The 26,122-nt window shown below is 41.4% G+C and overlaps 1 protein-coding gene across 1 annotated transcript; it reads right to left on the bottom strand.

Moving 5' to 3' along the window:
- Positions 1-1,664: 1,664 nt before the first annotated feature.
- PLP2 (proteolipid protein 2) lies at positions 1,665-23,220 on the bottom strand. Its single transcript, XM_039324467.1, has 5 exons — positions 22,959-23,220; positions 9,058-9,213; positions 7,828-7,923; positions 6,838-6,928; positions 1,665-3,531 (listed from the first exon to the last, which is right to left on the bottom strand). Exons 1-5 carry the CDS (start codon positions 23,046-23,048, stop codon positions 3,512-3,514), a joined length of 453 nt encoding a protein of 150 aa, XP_039180401.1. The 5' UTR covers positions 23,049-23,220; the 3' UTR covers positions 1,665-3,511.
- Positions 23,221-26,122: the final 2,902 nt, after the last annotated feature.

Below are 26,122 nucleotides of genomic sequence, written 5' to 3'. Positions count from 1 at the left end.
AAATATTTTTTAAAAGATAGTTAGGATCTTTTTTTTTTTACTTAGTATACCTAATTTTGGGCTTACACAGTAGGTTTCATTTGTTTCAGGTGTCAACACAGCAGAAAAATAAACCCATTTTCAGCTGTCATGATCAGATTGGGCTTGGGGAGGTCTGCAAAAAAGGAAATTTGGGGACCAAAGATTATACATACCGAAAAAGTATAATAGTATTATGTTAATCTTCATGTCCCAACTTAGACAAATTGGGAGCAGGATATATTATTTCATTGTAACTTAGGCAAAAAAACAACAACTTTGCTTCCTAAGATCTAATGGCGAACCTTTGAGCGACCGAGTGCCCAAACTGCAACCCCAAACCTACTTATTTATCACCGGGTGCCAGGTGGGTGTGGCCCACTGGGTAGGCGTGGCTGTGGTGGTCATGGCAGACTGGGTGGGTGTGGCCAAGTTGGGCATGTTCACCTCGATGTTGCTCGTGGGGAGGGACACCTCTGGAGGCTGGGCAGGGTTGGGGGGAAGATCCAGGGGGTCTCTGGCAGGTGGGGCGGTGGGCAGGAGGCTTGTCCTGCAGGGTGAAGTGAGGCAAGGCAAGACAGGGCAGGGTGCCTTTGTCGCAGGGCAAGGTGAGGCAGGGGCCAGGGCAGCTGCTGCCTGACACCATCAGCCCCCGCACACAAACGCCAGCGAGCACATGGGGGTCAACAGTGTCCGTCAGCAGCCACAGCCTGCCGGCCCCTTGACTGGTGCACTCTGGGGCTCCACAGCCCGCCGCCAGTATTTCAGAGAAGCTGCCTCTGAGCTGGCCGGCCGGCTGACAGCTGTGGAAGTGATTCAGTGGGTCATGCCCGGGAAAAGGAGAGCATGTGAGACAAGGAGGGATGGGATGGGGGGGGGAGGGAAACCAGCTGTGCTGGGATGCATCTGGCCACATGGGACCTCGGCGAGTTAGCGGGCAGCTGGTTGAAGAGGGACAATTGCCATCTCCAGGGCATAGCGCATGTGCCCACAGAGAGGGCTCTTGAATGTCGCCTCTGGCATATGTGCCATAGGTTCGCCACCACTGATCTAATCCATTACTGAAATAGAGCAGAAAGAAATATATGTTATGACTTATCCTCTCCCTAAAAAAGCAACTATAATTTGCTACTTAGAAGTAAACGTTTTGGATTTGACTCTTCTACCAAATCCACTCTTGGTGAAAAACAGCATCTGGTTTTGGGAAGACTGTGTAGCACAATCTGCACAGATTTGAATTAATCAGGGTAGATGTAACAAATAGAAACTTTATTTTTAAATAAATGAAAGTTGTGATTTGTGAGATGCTACTTATTTGGTAGAACTCCAAAAACATGGAACTATTCTATGTGACTATTCTACAGCACTAAAGATGCAGAGAAGCTTCTTTCTGGTGGTATATCTGTACTACTTAGTGGCTGACTGAAGGTAGCTGATCAAATTCTTGGTGATTTTGTTGATGCAGCACACTGACAGCTGAAACACTTCTATTTAAGTGTAAGAAGAGAGTCAGAGAAACATACAGTGTAGTAGTAGTAGTAGTAGTAGTAGTAGTAGTAGTAGTAATAGTAGTAGTAGTAGTAGTAGTAGTAGTAATAATAATAATAATAATAATAATAATAATGCCAGACTCCTTTTCCAAGATGGAGAAGTTTCACAGATCCCTTTAATTATACTAACAATTCTCTACAGCCAAGATTGCATGAAATATTATGGTAGTGGACATCAAGTAATCAGACTTCATACCAATTCAGATATAGTTTATTTGCACTTTAAAATATTTTATTTCTCCAGCAACCACAAAATAAAGCCAAGCTGCCCAGAGTCAAACAGGAGAGAATTGGGTGAGATGGCAGTAGACATTCTCTTCTATCTTTCCCACCCTACAGATAGGAAAGTGTTCTAAGCTTAAGGTAATGATATACATTTCCCCAGAAGAAAATCAGGCCACTTATGTGTCTCCTGATAGACCACTGAGGCTGTGTGTATTCTGCACTACACCAAAATAATTATTAAAAAATACCCAGAAATCAGCACCAAGATAAGCCAAGTTCTCTTCTTTGGGAAAACATGACTTTTAACAAGTATATAAATGCATAACCCAGATATGTCACTGGAAGGCAAAAATCACAAAACTGTGTCTCACTTATTTTGGCCATATCATGTGGGAGAAATTCACTGGAGAAAGCAATTATGCCTGGAAGAGTTAGCGGTAAAAGGAAACCAGGCCACCAAAGATGGCTGAATGCCATCAAAGTTCACACCAGCCAGAACATAGAAAAAAACTCAAATAGTGCAAGATCGGAAGGGGTGGGGAGACCTGGCCCACAGCATTGCCAAGAGTGGGACATGACTGAATGGATAACGTCAACATAAAGTATATGAATTTGCATATTTTATATAAAAGTTTGATATGTTAACTATTTTTATTTAAAAAAAATCTACAAAATAGGGCAGGGTAATGAACTCTGCATGGCACTAGAGCAGGGGTGTCAAACTGCCGGCCCATGGGCCGGATGCGTCACGCGGGAGCTGCGCTCACTCCAGCTCCAGCAAGGGGAAAAAAGTTACGATACGTCGTGCCACGTCATGTGATGTGGCAAGTTTGACATCCCTGCACTAGAGCCCTGGAATTCTAATTCAGAAAAGTTTTCCTTAATCTGGAAGGTTTCCATACCTGATGACCACCCAAACTCTCCATTTCTATTTGCTCACAATGACTGAACACACACAACCCTACTGTGTAACCTAGTACTTGTTTTAAAGACTGAGGTTACCTGAGAGAGGTAAGATTAGGGGAGGAAATACATGGTATAGAAAAAGTTACCAATATAGGATGCCTTTTAAGTGCTTGCTTAATTTTTTTTAAAAAAATAATTTATCATAAATGGGTATTTAAGATGGCTTAGTGAAATTTCAAACGCCTTTTCATGGGGTTTGAACTCAAACTCTTGAATTCAAAAGTTACAAACTTTTGAAAAAGTCCTAGTTACCAGATTGCAAAATAGTGGCTTCTTATCTAGAAAATCTGGATGCAAGCACCTGGAGTCTGCAGGGCAAACAGAGGCCCCAGTGGGATCCCTTTGCACTTTGCTGTCGTTTTCTGCTAATAGGACTAAAAACGTAAAGGCTTGGGTTTTGGTTTTTGTTTTTGCATCTCAACCAGAGAGTAAATGGAATTATGCCCAATCCGATGCAATCCATAGTCACAAACCTATGAAATCCATCTTTACTGGTCTCTTGCAATTTCCTTGAAGGATTCCAGAATTGCCCTTCTTTTCCATTGCTGAAACAGTCTCATAAAGTGGAGACAAAAGAAAAGGACCTGCCAAGTCAGACGACAATCAGTCCTACTGGGCACTCATGGAAAACAGGCTCTGGTGTTGCCAAATTGATACAGGGAGGTGGTCTCTTGGGGACAGATCCCATAGAAGGCAATAGGTGATGGGTCCAGTGTGGCGTTTTGTCTTGAGGTGAAAGAGGGATGCTGTCTTCAAATCCCTTCTGTAGGCTCTGTGAGAAGCAGAAAAAGGACAGACCGATATTAAGCAAAGTTATTATTGTAACTTGCTTGTTCTTGCTTGGAAAGATGAGAACTGCTGCCCAACAATCCTAATTCTAGCTAGAAGCTATTGATTGCTATTCATCACCATCCGAGCCCTAGGAATAAATAAAAAGCTGTAATGTTGCTCCCCTGCTTTGCAATTGTCAGGAAAACAGTGAAAGTACAGGATATACATTTTACAAATAAATACAATACAAATAATATGTGCCACTGTAAGGCCCAGATATGGGGCCATGAAGATTATGTTATGTTCCTGGAAAGAAACTTGAACACAGATTCCAAAGGCTGGCTTGTGGGCTCTCTCTTTGACTGGAAGACTGGACAATGGGGTACTATGAAGTTTGAGCTCTGTTCGTAGTAATTTTTCCATTGATGTACATAGTATTGTACTCAATTATTTGATTTCATTTTGAGTTAGCTTTTGGTCTGCATTGCTGCTAGTTTGTTTTATCTGAGTTTTTAAATGTTTTATTTTATTTGTATCCACCTGTTTTGTTTTCGTTTTGTAGTTCTACAAATTAAAAAAGATAATGGCAATACAATTATATCATCTCATTAAAAAAATCAAGGGAGACAAAAATAGAAACACTGTCAGGCAGGCTGACACTATCAATCACAGTATGTATACATATATTTCTCTCCTACCATTTATAAGCTTAGTGCCAGAGTCTGGGTGACTTAAAATACAGAAAATAAAACATAAAAATACGCAGGAAAAAAATCAAGGAATATAAATATTTTTTAAAAAAATGATTACACCATTCACATTCTTCTGCTGTTCAGCTATAAATGGAATTGCATTTGACTGTCAGGGAATAGTTATTTTAATGAATATATATTAACAATACCTTGCATTAAAATAGCTATTAAAAATTAAAATGTAGTGCCGGTAAATTTAAAATGAAATGTAATTCTCTGGATTCTTCTCATTTGGAGTTTTGGCTGGAGAACACCGTCATTGGCATTGGTTCGTGATCCGTGGCAGGACTGGCATAGTGGGAAATTAACTTCCTTGGCCCTGCTGGATCTCTCAGCTGCCTTTAATAACCTCACTGGTGATACCTTTCTGGATTGCCCATATCCAGTTTGCTTCCTTCCTGAATGAGTGACTGCAGTTGGTGGTACAGAGGGAGAGGTCAAACCTGTGGGTTTTGTTTTGTAGTGTGCTGTAGTGCTTAATCCTCTCTCCCCTGGTATTTAATTACTATATGAAGTTGCTGATGAGGGCCACCCACTTCATGAGTGGAACCATCGTTGATATGTTAAGGATAGCCACATGTGTACATCCTAAACAGGAGATATATTTGGGATTCTCTTCTGCTTCCACAAGGGGAGAAAGAAGACTTAGACTTATCCCTAGCAAAATGAATGGCTGTTGATTCATAAGCAGGGAGATTTCAGCAGCAGTACATTTGTAGCTCTGAATAAGGCTGTGCTGCCTATGCAGAACCGGTTTGTAACCTGTGTGTCCCCTGGTTCCTGCTCAAAGAGTGGATGGAAGTCATGTCTAGGAGAGCCTTTGTACATTTTGCATATCAACGACAGGCTTTTTGGGAGCAGGCATTTTGCTGACAGTCAAACCCGTCAGTTCCCATTTGGATTATTACTATTTGCTCTACACAAATACTATTTGCTCTACACAAAGCTGCTTTTGAAGACCATTTGGAACTGCAATTGGTCCAGTATGCAGCAGCCTGGGAATTAAAGACACAACATTGTTCATTCGAATCCCACTTGCTACTTCTATGGGAACATACTGGTCAGATTCCAAGTATAATTCAAGGTGCTGGTTGCTTACATTCAAAGCCCTTCACAGTTTAGGACTTATTCTTATATTCAACCTGTGTTCAAGACCACCAATTGCATGGAGTATAGAGTAAGATCCAGGAGGCAGGGCTTGAATGGATTCCGATCTGAGGAAGTGTTATGATCTGGGATCCCAAGGGTGGAGCCTAGGTGGTAGCTCTATCTATCTGGGAAGAGCCTACTTCCAAAAAGAAGGACTGCCCCATCCCTATTAGGGTCATGGCAGTGAAGACTTGGCTCTTTCAGAGGGCCAATAGGGATTATATGAGATGTTGGCTTCTAAGGAGGTGGCACTACCTGTTGGGGTGAGGATGAACATCAATAGTTACTTGGTTATGATTTATCATTTGATCTACATTTTCTTCATTACATTATCTGTTTTTAACTGTAATAATGAAGTTATTATTAAAGGGATTTAACATTTGAAGTGAGAGGAGTGGCATAAATAATGATCAAATAGACACGATAGCCATCCTAAGATTACAGTATATACTGAGTGCATGCTGAATTCCATTGCTTCCGTTGCATAATTCTTTAGCAGAAGAATAACACTGGATGTCTGCATGTGTGGAGATTATTTGTAACCTCAACTCGGATGAGAATTTGTGTTACTAAGCAAGGCAGTTCTTAAGTGAGTTGTGTCCGATTTTATGACCTTTTCTTGCCATGGCTGTTAAGTGAAACTCTTGTTAAGTAAATAATGTGGTCATTAAGCGAACCCAACTTTCCCCATTGACTGCTTGTTGGAAAATAGTTGGGAAGTCAGTCATGTGAGCCAAGGATGCTGCAACCATTACAATTACATGCCTACTGCCAAGCACCCAAGTTTTGATCAAGTGACCATGGGGATGCCACAATGGTCAAAACTGCAAGGAACAGTCATAACTCACTTTTTTTTTAATGCTGCTGTAAGTTTGAGTGATCATTAAATGAATCCTAAGTCAAGGACTACCTGTAGGCTATCATTTTATGTTCTTAAAGCCACTGGGCTTCAAGCAGAACACCTCATTCACCCATTGCTCAAAGGGCCCTGGAATGCTACGGAGACATCATAAATCATGCAGACATTCTACAGCCAAGTTCAAGGAAAAGGATGGCAATTCCAGTGAAAAGAATTCTTGTAGGGGGGGAGTCCCATTTTCCTTTCTGGGTTTAACAAGTGGTATGCCTAGTTCTGGATACAGAAATCTACAGTGAAAATCAGACCAATGCCATTTCCAAAAGCAAGGTTCTAACCAGGGGTAGGCAACCTTGGCTCTTTTATGACTTGTGGACTTCAACTCCCAGAATTCCTGAGCTAGCATCGCTGGCTCAGGAATTCTGGGAGTTGACGTCCACGAGTCATAAAAGAGCCAAGGTTGCCTACCCCTGGTTTTGAGGATCTGATTCATGCAAGGAAGAAAAGACTTCTTGAAGCCACCCAACTGCCTTCAACCCAGAAGACCTACCGGTGGGAGCTGCTGTATGGGATTTCCTAATAGAAGGCAAGATGGTGTATGCATCGTAGCCAAAGAGGATTCCAGTCAGAATTGAAGCCACCTATTGAAAAGCAATGAAATTTTAATTTGGGGACTCAGGACTCCCCCCCCCCACAATAATAGGCTGAAGGTTTTTCTAGATGCACAACTCCTAGTGTTACCGATTAAATATACTAGGAGTTAATTAAACAATGAGAAAACAATTGAGAATTTTATGTAACAAATGAAGTTATCTAGACCTATAAAACTGGTAAGCAGGCAATAATGCATGATAAAATCTTGAGCCGGAAACAACCTGCTGGAAAGAAGGCATTATTGACATACTTAGCAATGGAAATTTTGAGCTCGTTTGTGGTTGTAAATTGTGGACCATTTGTAATCTCGTTTTCTTTCAATGTCTTTTTTTTCCCTTCACCTTAAAATAACTACTCTTTGAATTTTGCCTAAACGATGGCCTTTATACCATGATAGGATTTAAACAATATACTGTATCATGGTATGATATAATAATACAAATTAAATCAAAAAGAAGCTTTTTAATAGCCTGCTTCACCAGTAACACTGGCATAAAAAATTGTGTTCGTTGTTTGGTCTTAATGCAAGAAGGGAACCCATCCCTGTGTCTTGTCGGATTCTGTTCTTTTTCAACTGCCCTATTTTTTTTTTTAAAGAAGCAGTGAAAAATCTGTCAGCCCCATAAAATGCTGATCTGCAATTCCCAGCAGTCACAGCCAGTACGGGGAATATCAGCTGACTCTGGGAAATGTAGTTTTGGGACGAGCACAGTTTCCCCACCCTTACTATATATAGCATTCTCCAGCTAATGCGATTCCTGAATAAGCAAGCCTCGCCTTGTTTGATGCATGTTATTGAATTTTAAAAATTCCTGTCAAATCACCATCCCAGTTTCCCTTCTCCAATCCCTCCAAAATTTGCCCCACCAGCAGATATAATACTCACCCCACCAGCCACGGCTGCTCCATCTGGGCGGCTAACAAGGACAATGATGGCGGTGACGATAAAGGCCACTGCTCCAATAAGAGCACGGATAAAAGTCTTTGGAGAAGCAAGAAACAGAATAATCTTGGTGGAGTCTGAGTTAGGTTTTAGTCAGAACACAAAACCAAACCAACCCCTATACGTGCTACTCAGAATTAAATCCCCCTTGGAAATCACGTTTGGATGATAATTCTATATACAGACTTACACCACATCTGAAACATGGATTCCTCTTAACATAAGATCTTTCTTTGCTCAGATAGAAATTAATGCACTTCTTATTTTTGAGATTTATATTGGGCTGATGATTGCTATTGATATTCAAATATTATTTGGACATTAATAGTGGTTGGTAGTTTATAAAATGATATAATATATTCAGTTACTTAAAGATTTTTAGGGTGATGCCTTTTTAAACTTCTTTTGTTCAGAGAGGTGAATTTTAAGATTGTAATCTTATATATTAAACTGTCTGTACAATGTTGTACTAAAACTTCAATATAACTGCCTTGAGATTTTCATCTTCATGTACACCAGGAGTGTCCAAATTTGGCAACTTTTAAGACTTGTGGAGTTCAACTCTCAGAATCCCCCAGCAGGATGCCTGGCTGGGGAATTCTGGGAGTTGAAGTCCACAGGTCGTAAAGCTGCCAAGATTGGACACCTCTGCTATAGATAGAATTATTATGCAAAAAGAAGACAATAACAAGCAAATTAATGCAAAAATGTTTCCCTAGGATCACTTTACACAAATATCAGGATATGACATACTTCGCAGGTGGCAATTCTTATTGGCATTCACACATTCTCAGCAGTCAGTTATATAATGCCTTGCAAAATGTAATCTGCCCGTGCAGTTGAAATATCCAGAGAGGACCTATAGACGGTCCTTTACCCTCATGGTTCATGAGATATGAACCTTCCTGATGGTAGACCCACGTTATGGATCACCTTGCTCTAGGGAGGACAGATGGCACCATTCTTCCTTGCTTTTTAAAGAGGTTGCTCCATAGTTTTGTTTGGGGGACCATCATAGTTGAGTGTTATTATTTTAATAATGTTGCACAGAGTCTGTATGGATCAAGGGATGGATGCTAGACTTATTGTTAAATAATACTGAGACACACACACACACACACACACAAGAATCCCTTACCCAACCACAGGGCTTACCACAGAACCAACACCTACCGTCCATCCCCAGTGGATGAAAGTCAATTGGAGGTGTAATCCTAACATGAAGATGACAAACAGGACGATGCAGTAAATCAAGATGAAGACTGCCAAACCTGTGTAGGGATATGACCTGGATGCCCCATAGCAGATAATGATGACGATACAGGCAATCTAGGAGAGTAGAAATACTTATCAAAGAGCAGAATGGGGGAGGAGAAACATCAAAAGAAAATAGTGTGGCAAACGAAACCTGGCTGATCTTTAAAAAGCCAAGCGGGGTTGACCATGGATGGGAGAATTCAGGGCTAGAATGTTGAAAAACATCCTAGAAGGTCGCAATGACCAACAATTTAGATATTGTTGGCAAAATAGCTACATGTATAAAAGAAAAAATGTTCTGATGAATTGAACTTGATTTGAATATTTTACTTAGCTACAATCAGACATATACAAAAATCTCCACCTTTAACAGGGAAATGTTAGAAAAAGAAATTAACTTCAATGGAGGCTTAGCCTCAAGATAATACACACACACACACACACACACCCCTACACCTATAAACATACACACAGAGAGAGTTGTGCAAAACTCTTCGGCCACCATTAATTTTGTTATTGTAGCAATGGTATAATAGCCATATATAATTATGTCTGTTTCCTTATTAGAATACAACCAGAAAATACAGGAAATTTGTGTGTAGTATTCAAACATGGAAAAAGTAGAAAAAACAGCTTCCATAAGCTAAAGTTGCAAGTATTTAGCATGATCTCCCCCTACACTTGAGCAACAGGAGACACACCTGGTTCCTATAAACCTAAATGGAACCCTAAGAACTGTCCTTGCCAACACCTGTATGTGTCCCACTGGTTCATGCCAAAATGACTGCAGTGAAAAAAGGTCTATTACACCAGGTTTGTGTAAGATATGCTTGACCATTATACTGTACATATTGTATGAGTGTAATTCATTGGAAGCTTACTAATAAGACTAACTTTCAATCATATCATTCCAGTCAAAATGCCAAAGATCACAGGCATTTTGACAGACATAAAATCATACTTTTGCATCAGCAAGGCCACTCTCAAAGGGAACTCAACAAACAAACTAGATATTCAAGATGTGGTATTCAATACTGGAAAATAATTACAGGTGGCCCTTAAAGCTTTGCTAAAATAACAAATCTAATGGTCGCCTAAGATTTTTTTGCACAGTACTCGCTTTCTCTCTGTGTGCGTGTGTATGTGTACACATGCATACATACACAATTTATATATTTGGGTAGGGGAAGAGTGACCCAAAACATTTCACAAAATTAAACTAACTGTATTGTGTAGTACGAAATAAAGTTTACTACCTCAGTAAAATACAGTCCAGATATAGACTGTTTTATATCATAATACCAAGAAGGCCTGTTAATTGGACTTTCAGTTTTGCATTGCAGCAGAACAGATGCAGGAAGGCAGGGCTCTGTCTTCCTTGCCCGATTTTGTCCTGCTAGGGCCCCTGAAAAGGGCCTAAAGCCACCCCAAAGAGGCAATGAACAAGGAGGGATGCTTTGTCGATCACAGAGAGGCAGTGGTCTCTCCGTTTGATCCAAGGAAAGCCATCCAAACCAGCAGTGGAAAGACCGACTACATTTCTGCGGTTGGCCATTAGCTTCTGACAACTGAAGAACAAAAGCACCAATTAGCACATTGTAAACTGCATGTTTGGAACTGGGTGAGAATATTGATCTGTGCTTTACTATTTTACAACTGAATTTCCTGGGAAATGCTCCCAAGAAGCTAAAAACCTCTGAAGGTAAATGGAAGCAGCACTTTAATTTTATGGGGGACAGAAATATAGTATATTGAAGTAGAGGTAATGTAAAGTTGCAGTTTTGATCAGATAAGATAAGATAAGATAAGATAACCTTTATTGTCATTTTTTTTATTGTGGGCACAATGGCACACATCAAAAATGAAATTTAGTTGCCCGCTCTCAAAGTGAAACACATACATGACACACACCTAAAACATACTATGCACAACATATGTATAGACTCACATCCCTACGTATACATAGCAAATAAATATTAAATACTGTCCATCTTGAATATATAACGGAAGGAGGAAGCTTGAAAGTTCACAAGGTTAATGCTGTATGGAATAAAACTATGGCTGAATCTGGATGTTCTGCTATGGATATCACGAAGCCTCCTACCAGAAGGTAACAAGGAAAAAACATTGTGAAAAGGATGTGTAGTGTCCCAGATAATCTTACGGACCCTGCTCAGCAACGCTTCTGTGCTATGTCCTGAATGGGAGGGAGGGTACAGCCATTCTCACCACTCTCTGAACCACCTTCCTGTCTGAAGCAGTGATGCTTCCAAACTAGACTGTGATGCTGTAATAAATTTGAGAACTGAGATAATTCTTAAGATTTTCTTTTTGAAAAAAAAAACATTGAGGTGAAATACAAGAAATCAATCCTTTGTCTTAAGAATGGAAAATGAATTTTGAATGACATCTAATGGTGGATTTGTGTACAGCACTATAACTTGCTTTCTGGCTGCTTGGTGATTTCTAGCTTGGCAATAAAGGAAAATATTTTGGCATACTTATCACCTTGACATGCTTGGACTATAAACACTTATTGATCTTTTAATCTCAAGAACTAGTGGGAGAGAAGGAAAATCTGACTTTGGACTATGGCTGGCAGGGAGAGACTTTTGAGTGTTTAAGCTAGAGGAAACTTTGTTCTACTCTTATTGAGACTGGTGATATTAGAGGATCTCCAGGAATGATGCCTCAAGAAAAAAAACAAACACCTTTCAGAAGGAAATATACTCTACACTACAATTAATTCACCAATCAATTCTTGCATGCAAAGAGGACATAAAAAGAAATCATAATTGAGACTAAAAATAATTTAGATAACATAAATGAACAAATTTCCAAATTAAAGCTACAACTAGAAAGTTCCCAGACAACGACTACAAAGCATGAACAAATAAACCAGTGATTGGAAGATGAAGCAGAGGAATTGGACTTAGAGATGGAAGAGATGGAAATGCAAAAGACTCTTTACCCCTTAAGTTTGCAAGAGGCACCTGATGACAAGAAAGAAGATTTTGGGGAATGGAATATACAACTGTCAGGGGAACGATTACAATTTGGGAGGCAAAAGAGCAGGGGAGAAATTGAGGGAGAAGAAAGGTGGGAGTTGCTTAAGGAACATAAATGGTTGCAACTCCCTCCCCAAAATACCCTACCTAAACTGTCTTTCTCATGCCAAGCAGCATTTACAAAAACAGAAAGAAAATTCCTGGGCAATTTAATTGTGCTGGCATGGAAAGCTACTTGGCAAAAAAAGAAAGCGAGAATTAGATTTAAAAGATAGATTTGATCTATCAAGAGGAGGCATTATATGTTAAATACTTGTTTGAATATAGTTAAAAGAATGCAGGATCTTTAGATATAATTAGATTTTTATAATGAATGATATGATTTAGAGTTAAATAGTATTTTTTTCTTCTTTTAACAAAGAAATACGAAAATAAGAGGAGGATTGGTATGAATAAAATTTATAGCTATCCAAATGTAATTAATATTGAGAAAATCATAACTGACAAAGATATTTTAAATATTGATGGGAAACTAAATTTTAACAAGAGTACAAAAAACAGGATAGTGATTTATGAACTATTGTTATTTGTATAATATTAGTAAAATGTGATGAAGATGTTTATATCTAACTTTGTATACATTAATAGTATTAAGAATTGTAATTGTGTAATGAGGGGAAAATGGGAAAAATATGGGGAAGAAAGGAGGATCAGGGAAAAAATACTGGATTGTGTAGTAATGAATAGATTTATATCAAAGAAGCCAATGTCAAATATGTGAACCCAGACAACATGTTGTTTACTAAGTGCTAAAGATTGTAATTCTAAAAAAATTAATTAATTACATACATACATACATACATACATACATACATACAAACTGCAGGGTGAGTAGTATTGAATTTAGCAGCAACATTTGGAAGGATCCTCAAAGTCAGGTTGCATTTCTGGAGAAAAAATTTCTGCACTCATTAATATAATGAGTTATGCAAAGATGGCTAGCATTGATCCACTAGATACTGCCTGATCAATTCCCAGCAGTTCCATGACTCAGAGTTGGAAGTTAAATAGTATCTGGTGGGCTACAGTTACCTATTCCTACTTTCAGGGATGCCTAGAGTTTCCAGGGCCAGACAATTTTCCATAGTGGTTAAAGCAACTGACTAAAAATTGGGAGACTGTGAATTCCATCTTAAGCATGAAGCCAACTGGGTGACCTTGGGCCAATCCCTTTGTCTCAGCCCCAGCAAGGGCAGATCACATCTAAAACCTTGCCAAGAAGACTGCAGGGACCTGTCCACGTAGTCACCAAGAATCAAGAATCAAGAGCGCATGCGCAGACATGTATCTGTACACCAACGCACATGCACACACACACAAAGTCCCAGGGAGATACTATTAAGTCTTATTACCATTTGATATGAATCTGCCTTTAATTTTTTAGAAAAGCAAATTGTCAGTCCTCTTTAGTTTTATTTGTACCTAGTTATCAGGGAGAAACATGAACATGCCTTAGACTGAATTAAATCATGTTTCTGTGTATGTACTACACATGACTCTTCCCAAAATGCTCCAAAGCAAATCGGGAATTAACTACAGGGCTGTGCCAGTTGCAGCAATCAAGAATTACATTTGGTGGCTAAATCTGCCAAGTGGGAGCCTTGAAGAGAAAAGTTCAATCCATTTCCCAGCATGCTAGCCAAACACTAGGCAGAAGCATGTGGGGGTCTTGTCATCACTGGGGCAACTGCTAAACAAACCAGGAATGTGCTATCAAGTATGCCAGGGCAAGAATAAAATTTTAAAGAAACAGGAACTCATTTCAGACAGCTTGTGGAAGTAGGAATGAAAGGGTAGGGATACAGTTTGCAAAAGTAATTCAGAAGCCTACAAATAGAAGAAAATGGCAGAATCAGATGAGATGCAGTAGACAGCTTGGGGTAGCAAAATTGCTAAAAATATTAACTGTTAGATTAATATCTCTAGTCTATATTTTATAATGACTCATTGTCAAAGACAAATAAGCTACTCAGATACTCAATGCATTACAGTAAGGAAAAAATTATTTCATCCTATGCTGATTTTGTATGCTTGCCCACTGACAAAGAAATGATCAGTCTACTGTATAATTTTAATGGTAGGTTTATTTTAACAGTGAGAGACAGAATAACAACAAAAAAATCCAGAAAAACGCATTTCAAAAAAGTTATAGATTTGCATTTTAATGATTGAAGTAAGTATTTGACCCCTTCGCAAAACATGACTTAGTATTGGGTGGCAAAACCCTTGTTGGCAATCACAGGTCAGAGGTTTCTGGCCACCAGGTTTGCACCCATCTCAGGAGGGATTTTGTCCCACTCCTCTTTGCAAATCCTCTCCAAGTCATTAAGGTTTCGAGGCTGACATCTGGCAGCTCGAACCTTCAGCTCCCTCCACAGATTTTCTATGGGATTAAAGTCTGAAGACTGACTAGGCCACTCCAGGACCTTAATGTGCTTCTCCATGTTTGACGCTGGGGATGGTGTTCTTGGGGTCATAGGCAGCATTGCTCCTCCTCCAAACACAGTGAATTGAGTTGATGCCAAAGAACTCAATTGTAGTCACAACTCATCTGACTACAACACTTTCACCCAATTCTCCTCTGAATCATTCAGATGTTCATTGGCAAACTTCAGATGGGCCTGTACATGTGCTTTCTTGAGCAGGGGGACCTTGCGGATCCTGCAGGATTTCAGTCCTTCATGGCGTAGTGTGTGTTAGTGTGTTGTTTTCTTGGTGACTATGGCCCCACCTGCCTTGAAATCATTGACAAGATCCTCTCGTGTAGTTCTGGGCTGATTCCTCACCGTTCTCATGATCATTGAAACTCCACGAGGTGTGATCTTGCATGGAATGCCTGACCAAGGGAGATTGACAGTTATTTTGTGTTTCTTCCATTTGCGAATAATCGCACCAACTGTTGTCATCTTCTCACCAAGCTACTTGGCAATAGTCTTGTAGCCCATTCCAGCCTTGCGTAGGTCTACAGTCGTGCCCCTGACATCCTTGGACAGCTCTTTGGTCTTGGCCAAGGTGGAGAGTTTGGAATCTGATTGATTGCTTCTGTGGACAGGTGTCTTTTATACAGGTAACAAGCTGAGATTAGGAGCACTCCCTTTAAGAGAGTGCTCCTAATCTCAGCTTGTTACCCATATAAAAGACACCTGGGAGCCAGAAATCTTGCTGATTGATAGGGGATCAAATACTTATTTCACTCATTAAAATGCAAATCAATTTACAACTTTTTGGAAATGTGTTTTCTGGATTTTTTGGTTATTATTCTGTTTCTCACTGTTAACATAAATCTACCATTAAAATTATAGACTGATCATTTCTTTGTCAGTGGGCAAACATATAAAATCAGCAGTGGATCAAATAATTTTTCCCTCACTATATTTAACTGATTTTTATATGTTAGTTCCTTTGTTTGTTCTGGACTGAAAACTATCTTTGCCAACTACCTGTAACAGGCATATTCAAGAGCAATGTATGCTGTAGAAATCAGTCAGTGAAACATTCAGCACTGCTGCTTGTTCATCAAACCCTTTTTGAAGTCAGATTGGTTATTTAAAAAAACAAGAATCCAGGCTATCTCAAGGAAAGCAAAGAGCAAGACACATTACTTTACCCACTGCCAAACCTAAACCAATATTCAGGTGCACATTATAAATAAAAAGGCATATTTGAAGAACTATGATTCAAAGGCTAACAAACTGAACATCTATTTTGGGTTGATTTCCTGTCAGAGTTGCTTCATTGCCTGCTATGAGTTTTTCTGAAACTCTTCTCCTTTGATCTACAGGAAGGCAATCAAGATGCTCCTCTGTTTTCTTTGGAATCAGGAGACTGGGGTTTCCCAGTTATTTCCAGTTCACTGAATGCTGCAAGTTCTGGTGATAGGGAGGCGGCCAGTGATTCATTTCTGGATTCCAAATGATGACAAGAGTCATTTCCTCTCTTCCTATGCAACTGCAATGATTTACGGTACCACCTCATTTTAGGATTCTAATAGAGAGAGATTTTAATGGTTGGTTTTAACGTATTTATATTTTAATGTATATAGATTTTTATGACAGCAAGCACCCAGAATTATGGCAGTGATGGCAAATCTTTTAGAGACCGAGTGCCCAAAAAATGGCCACACCTCTGCCCCCCGCTCTGCCCCTGGTCCCACCCACTCCGTCCCCACCTGCCCTACCCTCGCCCCACCCCTGCCCCCCATTCTGCCCCTAGTCCCACCCACTCCATCCCCACCTGCCCTACCCCCGCTCCGCCCTGCCCACCCACAGGACCACTTACCGCCTCCATGGCCAGCTGCAGATCACCCAGGCGACCCAGCAGCGCCATGGCAGCCACGCCCTCTGCCTGCGCCCTGTAGCATCAACTGCACAAGACGGGGCACGAGGGTGGAGTCTTGTCCCCACTGCCTGGCTGCCATGTCCTTGGCTGCTCTGCTCTGTGAGGGCCGTGCCTGGGCGCGACTCTCCTCCAGGGGGGCTGTTGGGGAGGAGGGGGCCATGGGGGGAGGTGGGGCTGGGGCAACGGCATGCATGCCCACAGAAAGGGTTCTGAGTGCTGCCTCTGGCACACGTGCCATAGGTTCATCACCACTGCCCTATGGTAAGATGGGTGGCCAATAAATTTTATGAATGAATGAATGAATCATTCAAAAAAACAAATATCTCACTGGGAAAAGATAGTATCATAGGCACCACCATTTTGTATACTTCCATCCATTATAGCTGTCTACCTAATCAATAGCCCAGAGCCCTGAAAACTGAGCAAATGAGCAGAAGAAATAGCTATAGGTAACATGGTTACATGTTTTGCAAACTGATGCAAAATATGAATCTTTATGTGACTAGGAACATTTACTAATTGCTAGAAAAAAAGATCTTTAAATCTGTATAAACTAAAAGGAAAAGAATTTACAGCCAGCAAATTGGAGGCTTTAAAAAAAAGTATTTAAAAGGTTTAGCCACAGAAATTTTAAATCTGTCTGTTAAAATATACTGTGCTAACTGGTTTGGCAAATTAGAAGCTTCTTCTGTTCCTATCACATTTTACTATGCTTTTTTCAAAACAAATCCCCCAAAACCCCCACAACATAATTGGGTTAACTCAACATACATAGCACTCCTCCAAAAAAATCTGAGCAAAAATATATGTGAAAAGCAACTTCTGACTAAAAATTGAGCATTGCTGGCATTTGAATTTTACCCCCTCCCCAAGACTATCGCTATTATTAGAATGTATATTTTATCCTACTTTAGATAATGGGTAAAAAGTGTATTTGATAAGTGATAGATTTGGGAAATTTTGATTTCCTTTTTTTCCGCTTTTTGCAAACCTCTCCCCCAAACTTAAATGAATTTCTGTGGTTTATATACAGTATTGCTAAAGAAAGTATGACCTTGCTTCTTCATTATAGCCTTTTTATCAAAGTGGTCTTGTTTGGAGTTTTTCTAACTCCAAACAAGACCACTTGTTTTCTAACTACTATATATGTGTATGATTTAGAAATATTTTTATTTCAGATTTGAATTGCAATTAAATGGATTTGCATATGAATTTGTGTATTTGGGAATGAGAATTATCTTACACAATCATTTAAGAATGCAAGCTGCTGCTTTGCTCATCCAGCATGAAGAAAATGACTTTAAAAACTTGATTATCTTGATTTGTACGCCTTGAACTGCACAGTACAAGAGCTCATGGAATGATAGGGTGTGGTACATGTAAGGGGGGGAAAAACCCTTCCCCTTTTTCATTTCTAGGTCTTGTCAAAACTTGCTATTCCCAGCTCCAGAAAAGAATATCTGTCATTCCCAAACCGCAAAAACACCCAGCCCTGCAGGCTTATAGAAACACCCAATTTTTTAAGAATAAAATTCAGTTTATTGGTCTAGTGACACGTGTGCATTTCATCATTAACTCTCACAAACAGAGAACTACTGTAAACTGGGCAGAGTTGTAGAAAACAGGTTTATATCTGCATCAAGCAAAAAAGTTTAGTAATCTGGATCTCTCAGCTTAACCCACTTCATAAGCTTGTTGTTAAGGATCAGACAAGCACTCTAGCTACAACTTCATTCATAAATCCTGTTAAGCCTTAGTTTGCTTTAGCAATGGTTGATTTATACATAATGTTGCCAAGAAAACTGCATATATGTGTCAATTGTATCACCAAGAGCCAAATCTGGCTGAAAAGAAACATTACCTTTTAAGCCATAAAGCTTCTAGTTTATAAACTAGAGTGCCTGGCTTGCTACATTAAGCTAAACCAAAAGTAAACAAAAGCATAAACTAGGAACCCAGCCAGTAGATTCTGCCTTAAGCAATGGAGGGAAGCGGAGGTATATACATAGTGGGGGCTCAGAACCCTTGGATTAATAAAGGGAAATGCACGCTTTTCAGTACTTCTCAGGAAACTCAATTTCTCAACAGTTATAAATCGATGGCTTTGATCAAAATAAAATTAATTGGATTAAGACCCAGATTCCTGCTTGATACTTCTTGCTCTCATCTAGAAATCATTGCTTCAGCTAATTATTAATGAAGGTAATGAACATTGTGAGACTGACAGCCAGTCAGTCAGTCGGGCAGACGTGGCAGAGCTAATGCTAAGCCCATCATGGGAAGAGGCAACTTGTCTGGTCCTGATACGAGAGGCAAAGGAAGGATTCCTCCTATCCAGAAATGCTTTTTAGGCAAGGACGGGGATAGAGCACACAAGTATGAATACATAATTACCCTTGCCCATGGAATATCTGGGGGGGGGAGGTAGGGAAGCACCAGATGTTGAGGAACCAATTCTCAGCACATCACACCATTGATCTTGCTGTCGAAACAACTGGAAATTAGGAATTCAGCAACATCCTGAAGGCTTCAGAATCCTCTCTCATCTATATAACATTTCAGATAATTTACCTACTAGGATTGGCAATAAAATGTTACAGTTTAGAATGCTCCAACCAACCCTTTTCTGATTTGCCATCTTTTTTTTCTGCCCGAGTGCACAATTTTGTCTCCACCCCAACCTGTCAATTCAGTTGTTGGTTCTTTTTTATTGCATAATGATTCATACTCTGAACATGGATGCAAATAATATTTATATATTGAAATTTTAGTCAGTCATTTATTAATAAACATGCAGAATCACATTTTGTCACCCTCAAAATTTCAGTCTGGTCTTGCTTTATACCTCACCTCTCAGTAAGATTTGAGATTGCAAGATATTGCAAGTACAACAATTGTACATACAATTTTCCAGTTATGACACTGCCATTATTTGGTTTGTTAGTTGGACTTTGATTTAGTACAATGTGTTATATGAACACAGACATTGAAATTTGTTAACTGCAGTTATGATTTAGCATGTTAAGTAAACCAAGCGGTGGTTTATTCAACAAACCATAGTCAAACAATGATGGATTCACTTAGGGCAATACATGAACCAGGTCTATAAGAGACCAAATACAAAAATATTCAAGAGATTACAGACACAAACAAATGAATGTTAACACCCGCACCATTTCACACATTCATATTACCATTTTTTCCGCAAAAACAACTGAAGTTCCAGATGTCATTTATAATACGTTATGAACTACAGGTTGCCTCCCCTTGCCAAATAAGAGCAAAATTAGTGCTTTTTTCATTCTGTACAGTAAAACAAAATGAACAGCAAATGTCTTCTTTTCACTGAGTCAGCTGAGACGAAATACTATTTTTCTCCACCTCCTCCTTTGTAAAGAATAACTAATTTATCCTTTGGGTAAAGAATAACTAATTTTCCCTGGAGGAAAACCTGCTTGTTTTCCACATTCCTTCTCATTCTTTTCAAATTACATCATCTACCAAAGATACAGGATCACACCTCATACAATTGCCTAACTTTCCCCAGGCAGTGGTGGAGGGATGTTAGTTTGGGGGCTCTAGCGTGGGTGTGTGCATTTAGTGGTTTTTGATTCTTTTGAACCTTGATTCAGTTTCAGATGGTCTTTGCTTTTATGCAATTCTCTGCTTTTGTTTGTTGTGCAGAGTTCTTGGGTAGGTGGATGGCTACATATATTATAGTAACAATAATAGTGTAGACCCAATAATTTGATACCCTACATTCCTGCAGCTGCAAGCAAAAAATGGATGGGTATTCACATCATCCTAAATAGGTTCACAGACTATTCTAAGCCATGTACCAGAACGGCTCAGAGTAATGTTGTACACATTTAGCCCCTGCAAACCACAATGGCTATATGTTCATGATTTGTGCCAAATATCGAACAAACCATATAACTGAGTCAGTAGTTTGTGTAAGCCATGCCCAGAAATCTTAAATTTTTATCTCTGTACGGTATTTGGAAAATGCTGGAGTTTTCACGAGCTTATACATGTAAGTACCTCTTCTGTCATACATAAATATGGCATCGACGTTCACAAAGATTACATTATGAATTTTGAAAAACAGATTATTCCAGATGAGTCCACCTCAGCAGATGGTAACAGGAGACCCTTGGGAATTCTTAGCTGCAATTCACCAGGCAATGGATAGAAAGCAATACGTAATTGGTTATTTCAGTGTCATCCAGATGCAATGGCTTTAGGTAGATAAGAAATAAACAGCATCAATTCCCATTAAAACAGATTCAGAGCAGACATAAAGTCCACCTGGAACCCAAACCAGGTAACAAAAAGGTAAGCAGATCACTGGAAGAAAAGACTTCACCATAATTTCAGTGGTACCTCCAGTTACTTTGCTTCTTCCAGTTAAGTGTTTTTTAGGACTTGTATAAAAAGCAGAAATTCTATAGGGGACACTTCGAATGAGGCAAATTTTGGGTGGGTGTCTCAGTTCTGGGGCTTATGGAAAAACGCTCGCGCGCGCACACACAGCTCTGCCAGCGTGTCAAGCGGCAGGGCAACAACTCCGAAGAGCGGCCCACAGTCATAGGCAGATATCGCGGGTTGCGATCTATGAAGCCTTCAGTCAGGAATTTAATTTCTCCTTTAAGGGCTGGGTGGCAGGCTGGCAAGGCAGCAGAGCCAAGCCGACGAGCGGCTGCCTCTCCCGCCCAATATAGCTCAACAGGGCCCCGCCTGTCTGTGTCCAGGCAGGGCAGCACAGAGTGACTCACGCCACGCTCGTTCAGCCAGGCGCGCACAGGGCGCAATATTAGGCAAGGGACCAGGGACTCATTCGGCCTCGCCCGAAGGCCCTGAGCAGAACCGGACAGCAAAAACCGGCCGGCCGAAGTTTTTCAACAGCTTCGAAGGTCGCTTCAACATTGTCCTTAAACTGCCCGCTGCGCAGACTTCTCCCCTGCCTCACCGGGACCCTGCAATTGCCCGTTCCGAAGACTCCAGGACTCTAGGAAGGGAGGTGGTGCGAACGCCCGCCGCGCAACACAGCCTCTCCCCTCCCCACACACCTCCTTTCACCAATCCGACACTTTTCAAGATGTGCTGGATTGCAAGTGTCAAATGCAGTGGGAAATGCAATCCAGTTGGAAAGGATACCGGGCTGGCCCCGTCGGTTTGCTGGTAAATCCCACGGAAAGCATCCCGGAGACGCCTGTACTCAAATTGAAACCGGTCGAGAAGGGGGGGGGGAACGGAACTGATCGACCAATAGCGACGGGGGAGGGAAGGGAGAACCCGAAATACGGGGGAACTCCCCAGGCACGCGGGGGAGGCTGTGGGAGGAACCGCTCTCCGCGCCCATTCCCGGCTTTCTGCTTCTCTCCGGCCCGTTGCGCTTCCCCTTCCTCTAGTTTACATATCCTCATCTCGTCCGCCGCTTCCAGCCCCGCCCTCTTAATCCTTCCGTCGGTAAACGTCCCCTTCTCTCGCGCTTGGGCGTTTCCCGCTCAGCTCCGGAGTTTTCAAAGGCCCAACTAAACCCCGCGGCCCTCATGGCAAACAAAATTTGACAAGAGCTTGGAAGTTCCGGGTGGAAGAAAAGCAAACCCCTCTTTCCCCTCAGTTCCCCTGCTCCACGCGGCGGGGAGCTTCCCCACCAAAAGGCACGCCCGGCGCAGCTGCTTCTACCGTAGCTTCGGGGTTTTTTTTCCCCCACCTTAAGGGAAAATCTTTTTATTATTATTATTGGAGAAGGAAGCAAAAACGCCAATTGCTCTACTGAGGTCATCCTAAATGAGATTCTTCTCTCTGGATGCCTGGAAGAAACTTTCCCGCCTCCCCTTATTGCCGACGACGCAGAAAGGGGTCGCGCGGCCAAAACGCCGCTCCTTAACAGCAAGTTTGGACCTCGCGATCTTCGATTGGAGGCGGGGGGGGGGGAGAGAGAAAGGTTGTCTGTGTGGGACAGCAAATGGCAGATTTCCTTCCTCTTTTAACGTGAGGGGTTCGCGTCACTTTGCTTTTTTAACCGCTTCCTTCTCGGTTATTACCTGAGAAGGCCCGCAGCTGGAAGACGTAATGGGGGGGGGGAATACATACATACATAAATAACGATCTTTTTAGGAACCAGATTTTGGGGGGGGGAGAGCAATATACTCTCAGACCGTCTCAGAGAAGGCTGCAAGGAAGCACTCTGAGGCGGTGTGTAAGACTTCAGTGCCATTGCTATTTCCATGTGCTAAGAGTAAAGAAGCGCCACCGCCCTCCTCCCCGAGGGGAGCAAAAACCCAATCGCCCCCCCCCCAAGTCCGGAGCTCCCGGCCGTCGCCTTCACCCGCCCACTCACTGCAGTCCTTCTTGTCCCCCCCCCCCCGCGGCTCGCTTCCCCACCCCTCTCCGTTTCCCTCTTACTATTTCTACGACGAATAACATTCCCCTTCGGGAGCGGACGAAGCTGGAAAATTGTTCCATGCACCCCTTGGAGGAATTGGACGACTCCATGGCAACGGCGGGATGCCCCTCTTTCGAAGGGGGGAAACGTCAAGTTGCTCTCCCTTTGCCGCCCGACTGCTCTGCAAAGCAGCCTCCCGTCAGGCGCGGATTCGCGGAGCTGGGCGAGCGAGGGCGAGGGCGGGGAAGCCTGTGGGCGAGGTGTGGCTGCCGAGCTGGGCACGGCTCGGGTGGTTTTGAACAGTCGTTGTTCCTTTAAGGGCAGCCGGAGACGGGAAGGCGGGCTGGCACTCAGCAGTGGGGAAAAAAAAGCAACCGAGGCAGGAAGAAGGCGGCGGGCGCGGAATTGGTGGAAGGATCGCCATTCCCTTTCAACGGCCTCTGGACTGCAGCGGGCCTCCCTTTCGGAGGACAGGTGGTCCTTGCCTTACGACCCCAATTGAGCCCAAAATTTATGTGGCTAAGTGAAACATTTGTTAAGCGAATTTTGCCCCGTTTTATGGCCTTTCTTGTTGTTAAGTACATCACTGCAGTTCCTAAGTTAGGAACATGGTGGTTCTGTGAATTTGGTTTCTCCATTGACTTTGCTTGTCAGAAGTTTGCAGAAGCTGATCAGGTCACCCCAGGACACTGCAAATGCCAGTTGCCAAGCGACTGAATTTTGATCACGTGCCCACTGGGATGTTGCAATAGTCAAAAGTGTGAAAAATGGTCATAAGTCATTTTTTTAGTGTCGTAACTTTGAACAGTCATTAAATGAACTGTTGTAAGTCGAGGACTACCTGTACAGTTGTGGAGAGTTTTTAGCTGCGAAGTCCCAATTATTTTTTGTAGGTGTATTTACTTCCCTTAAGAGACCACTCCACCTCCGATCCGCTTCCCACCACAGGCACAGGTTAACTGCACATGCAGATGGAACATCTAAAACAGGGGTGTCAAACTGCTGGCCCGCAGGCCGGATGTGTCACGCAGAAGCCGCACCCACCCCATTGCCAGCAATGGCACAACAGTCCCGATACGTTGCGCGACGTTACATGACATCGTGAGTTTGACATGTCTGGTTCACATGTCTGCTTTTAATCCCACAAAAAAGAGAGTGTCTAACCATGTGCAATTTATGTTGCTAACTTTTTTCTCCAGGCAGGACATCTATGCATTTAACCAAGTGGTAAGCTGAAATTCCACAGATGCTGCCCCAGTTTAAGGGATGCACATTGGCCAAGGTATCTCCAGCCTTCCCCTGACCAGCTAACTCTTTACTTGTCGTCCTTATGTCCATGATGCCATACACGAGACTTTCTCTTCCCTTTCATTCCAGCATCTTTTCTTTTGCTTTCTATAAATTCTGTGAATAAATTGGGATTTGTCTTTACAGCAGTCCTGTCAAGCATTTTGATTTCTGCCAAGTTTTGGGAAGGCAGTGAGACAGAAATTCTGCTAACATAAAATTTTACTGGTATGTGGAAGCCTTTTGCATTGTGTGTGTGCGTGCATGCGTATTCAAACTGAACCATACCAGTGACCAAAACTTGTTGACTTGAGTTTAACTTTGGAGATCCTCCTCCATATGAAAGGTGGGGGGCTATGATTGGTGGCACTGCCTGTGTTTTCAGTTTTAATATCTGAGATTGCCAGGTAGGGCGGAATGAAAATCTACTCTGGAAGTTGCTGTTAATCACTAGTGGTGAAATTGGCCTGACTTTATATTTGCACAGTATGGCTTGTTTGTGGCTTGGGATGCTGTTTGAGTTCCCATTCAGAATCATGTCTTGGACCTATGTCATACAGTGGCTTAGTCAAATAAGTCAAATATTCAGCAACTCAAAAGTTATAATGTTGGGAAAACAGACCTTGTAAGACACTTCTGAATCTTCCTATGATCACTGCTGTGGTGTGGGGGAGGAATCCCAGAGAGAAAATTAGCTGTGTTTTTTTTAACCTTAGCTATTGACAGAGTTGGATTTAGTCATTAACTAAACAAGCTACAGCTTAAGGACTCAGACTGAAAGAGTCTTTAGAATGTCTGGTTTTTCTTTCTCATCTGCTATGATTTTATGCATAAAAGTCTCCCTAAATGAAGCCTTTCTGTGTGCCTCATACAGCTCTTATGAATTAAGACAAGCTTTGTTTCTCTGCGCATTCACACCTTCTGTTCAGAGTGGGCCCTTCTCCATCCTATCATGGGTTTGTAATCCATTTTGATGGCCTTCCTGCCCAGTTCAACCAACAGAATTCTCTATTAGCTCTTGCTTCTACAAAACCCTCTCATGGCTTAAAGCCTCACTGTGTTAACTGATCTTTCTGTCCTGGAAGTTTCCTCTGCTTATTTAATTAATTTCATGTTTATTCCTATTTCAAAAAATGGCCAATTCAGGATAACAAGATAAAAGGTTCTTTGATAACTTCATTTTACTAGCAGCAAAACTGAAATGATTTGCCATTGCCTTTGTATGTTTTTTTTTTTTTCTACTTTGCAGCCTAGCCTAAGCTATCCTAGACCTGGAACTACTTGGTAGCATCCCATCCCAATAATATCCACAATATGCCCAATAATATTCACATCTAGCTTTGTTTTACTTTCTGAGATCTGTCAAGATTAGCTAAATGTGTACATTCAAAAGATGAGAACAAATTTGGGGAAAAATAAGAAAGCAACTATCACTTCAAGCTATGGTCAGAGAAGGAAAATCATGGCCAGAAATCCTGTTTTCTTGATACTCCCTGAATGATCTTGGACTAATTGTTACTACTCAGCCTAGTTGGCAGATAGTAACAAAGTTAATTTGTTGCCACAAAATGTCAGTCTGCATTTGTGAAAGTTTTCCTGCATCCCAATACAGAACAGTGTTGTTAGGGAAAGTCTGAATTGTCAGCTGCTCCCAAGGAATCAAATAATGGAAGCTACTGATAATGCTGAGTTTGCTCCTTAAAAGAGAAAGAACATAAATTACATTTAGAAAATCTACATGTAAGGAATGGATAATATGGGATATTTACATAATACAATTTAAAATAGATCCACATTGTGTATTCTTTAGGATATTGATAAATTACATTTTCCAGATCTCACTTTTGGCCATGCCGGCTGGGGCTGATGGGATTTTTGCTTCAACAACATCCAGCAG

The sequence above is a fragment of the Crotalus tigris genome, unplaced genomic scaffold (genome assembly GCF_016545835.1).
Source record: "Crotalus tigris isolate CLP2741 ecotype Arizona unplaced genomic scaffold, ASM1654583v1 scf7180000024301.445443, whole genome shotgun sequence".
Classification (NCBI taxonomy): domain Eukaryota; kingdom Metazoa; phylum Chordata; class Lepidosauria; order Squamata; family Viperidae; genus Crotalus; species Crotalus tigris.
This window is presented reverse-complemented; position numbering and strand designations above follow the sequence as displayed.

Excerpts from the sequence above, each read along its gene's own strand:
- PLP2 (XM_039324467.1), bottom strand. The coding sequence starts at position 23,048 with ATGGAGTCGTCCAATTCCTCCAAGGGGTGCATGGAACAATTTTCCAGC. Across the intron at positions 9,214-22,958 it reads TGTTATTCGTCGTAGAAATA|ATTGCCTGTATCGTCATCAT; the intron begins GTAAGAGGGAAA and ends CTACTCTCCTAG. Across the intron at positions 6,929-7,827 it reads GAGCAGCCGTGGCTGGTGGG|GTGGCTTCAATTCTGACTGG; the intron begins GTGAGTATTATA and ends GCTTTTCAATAG.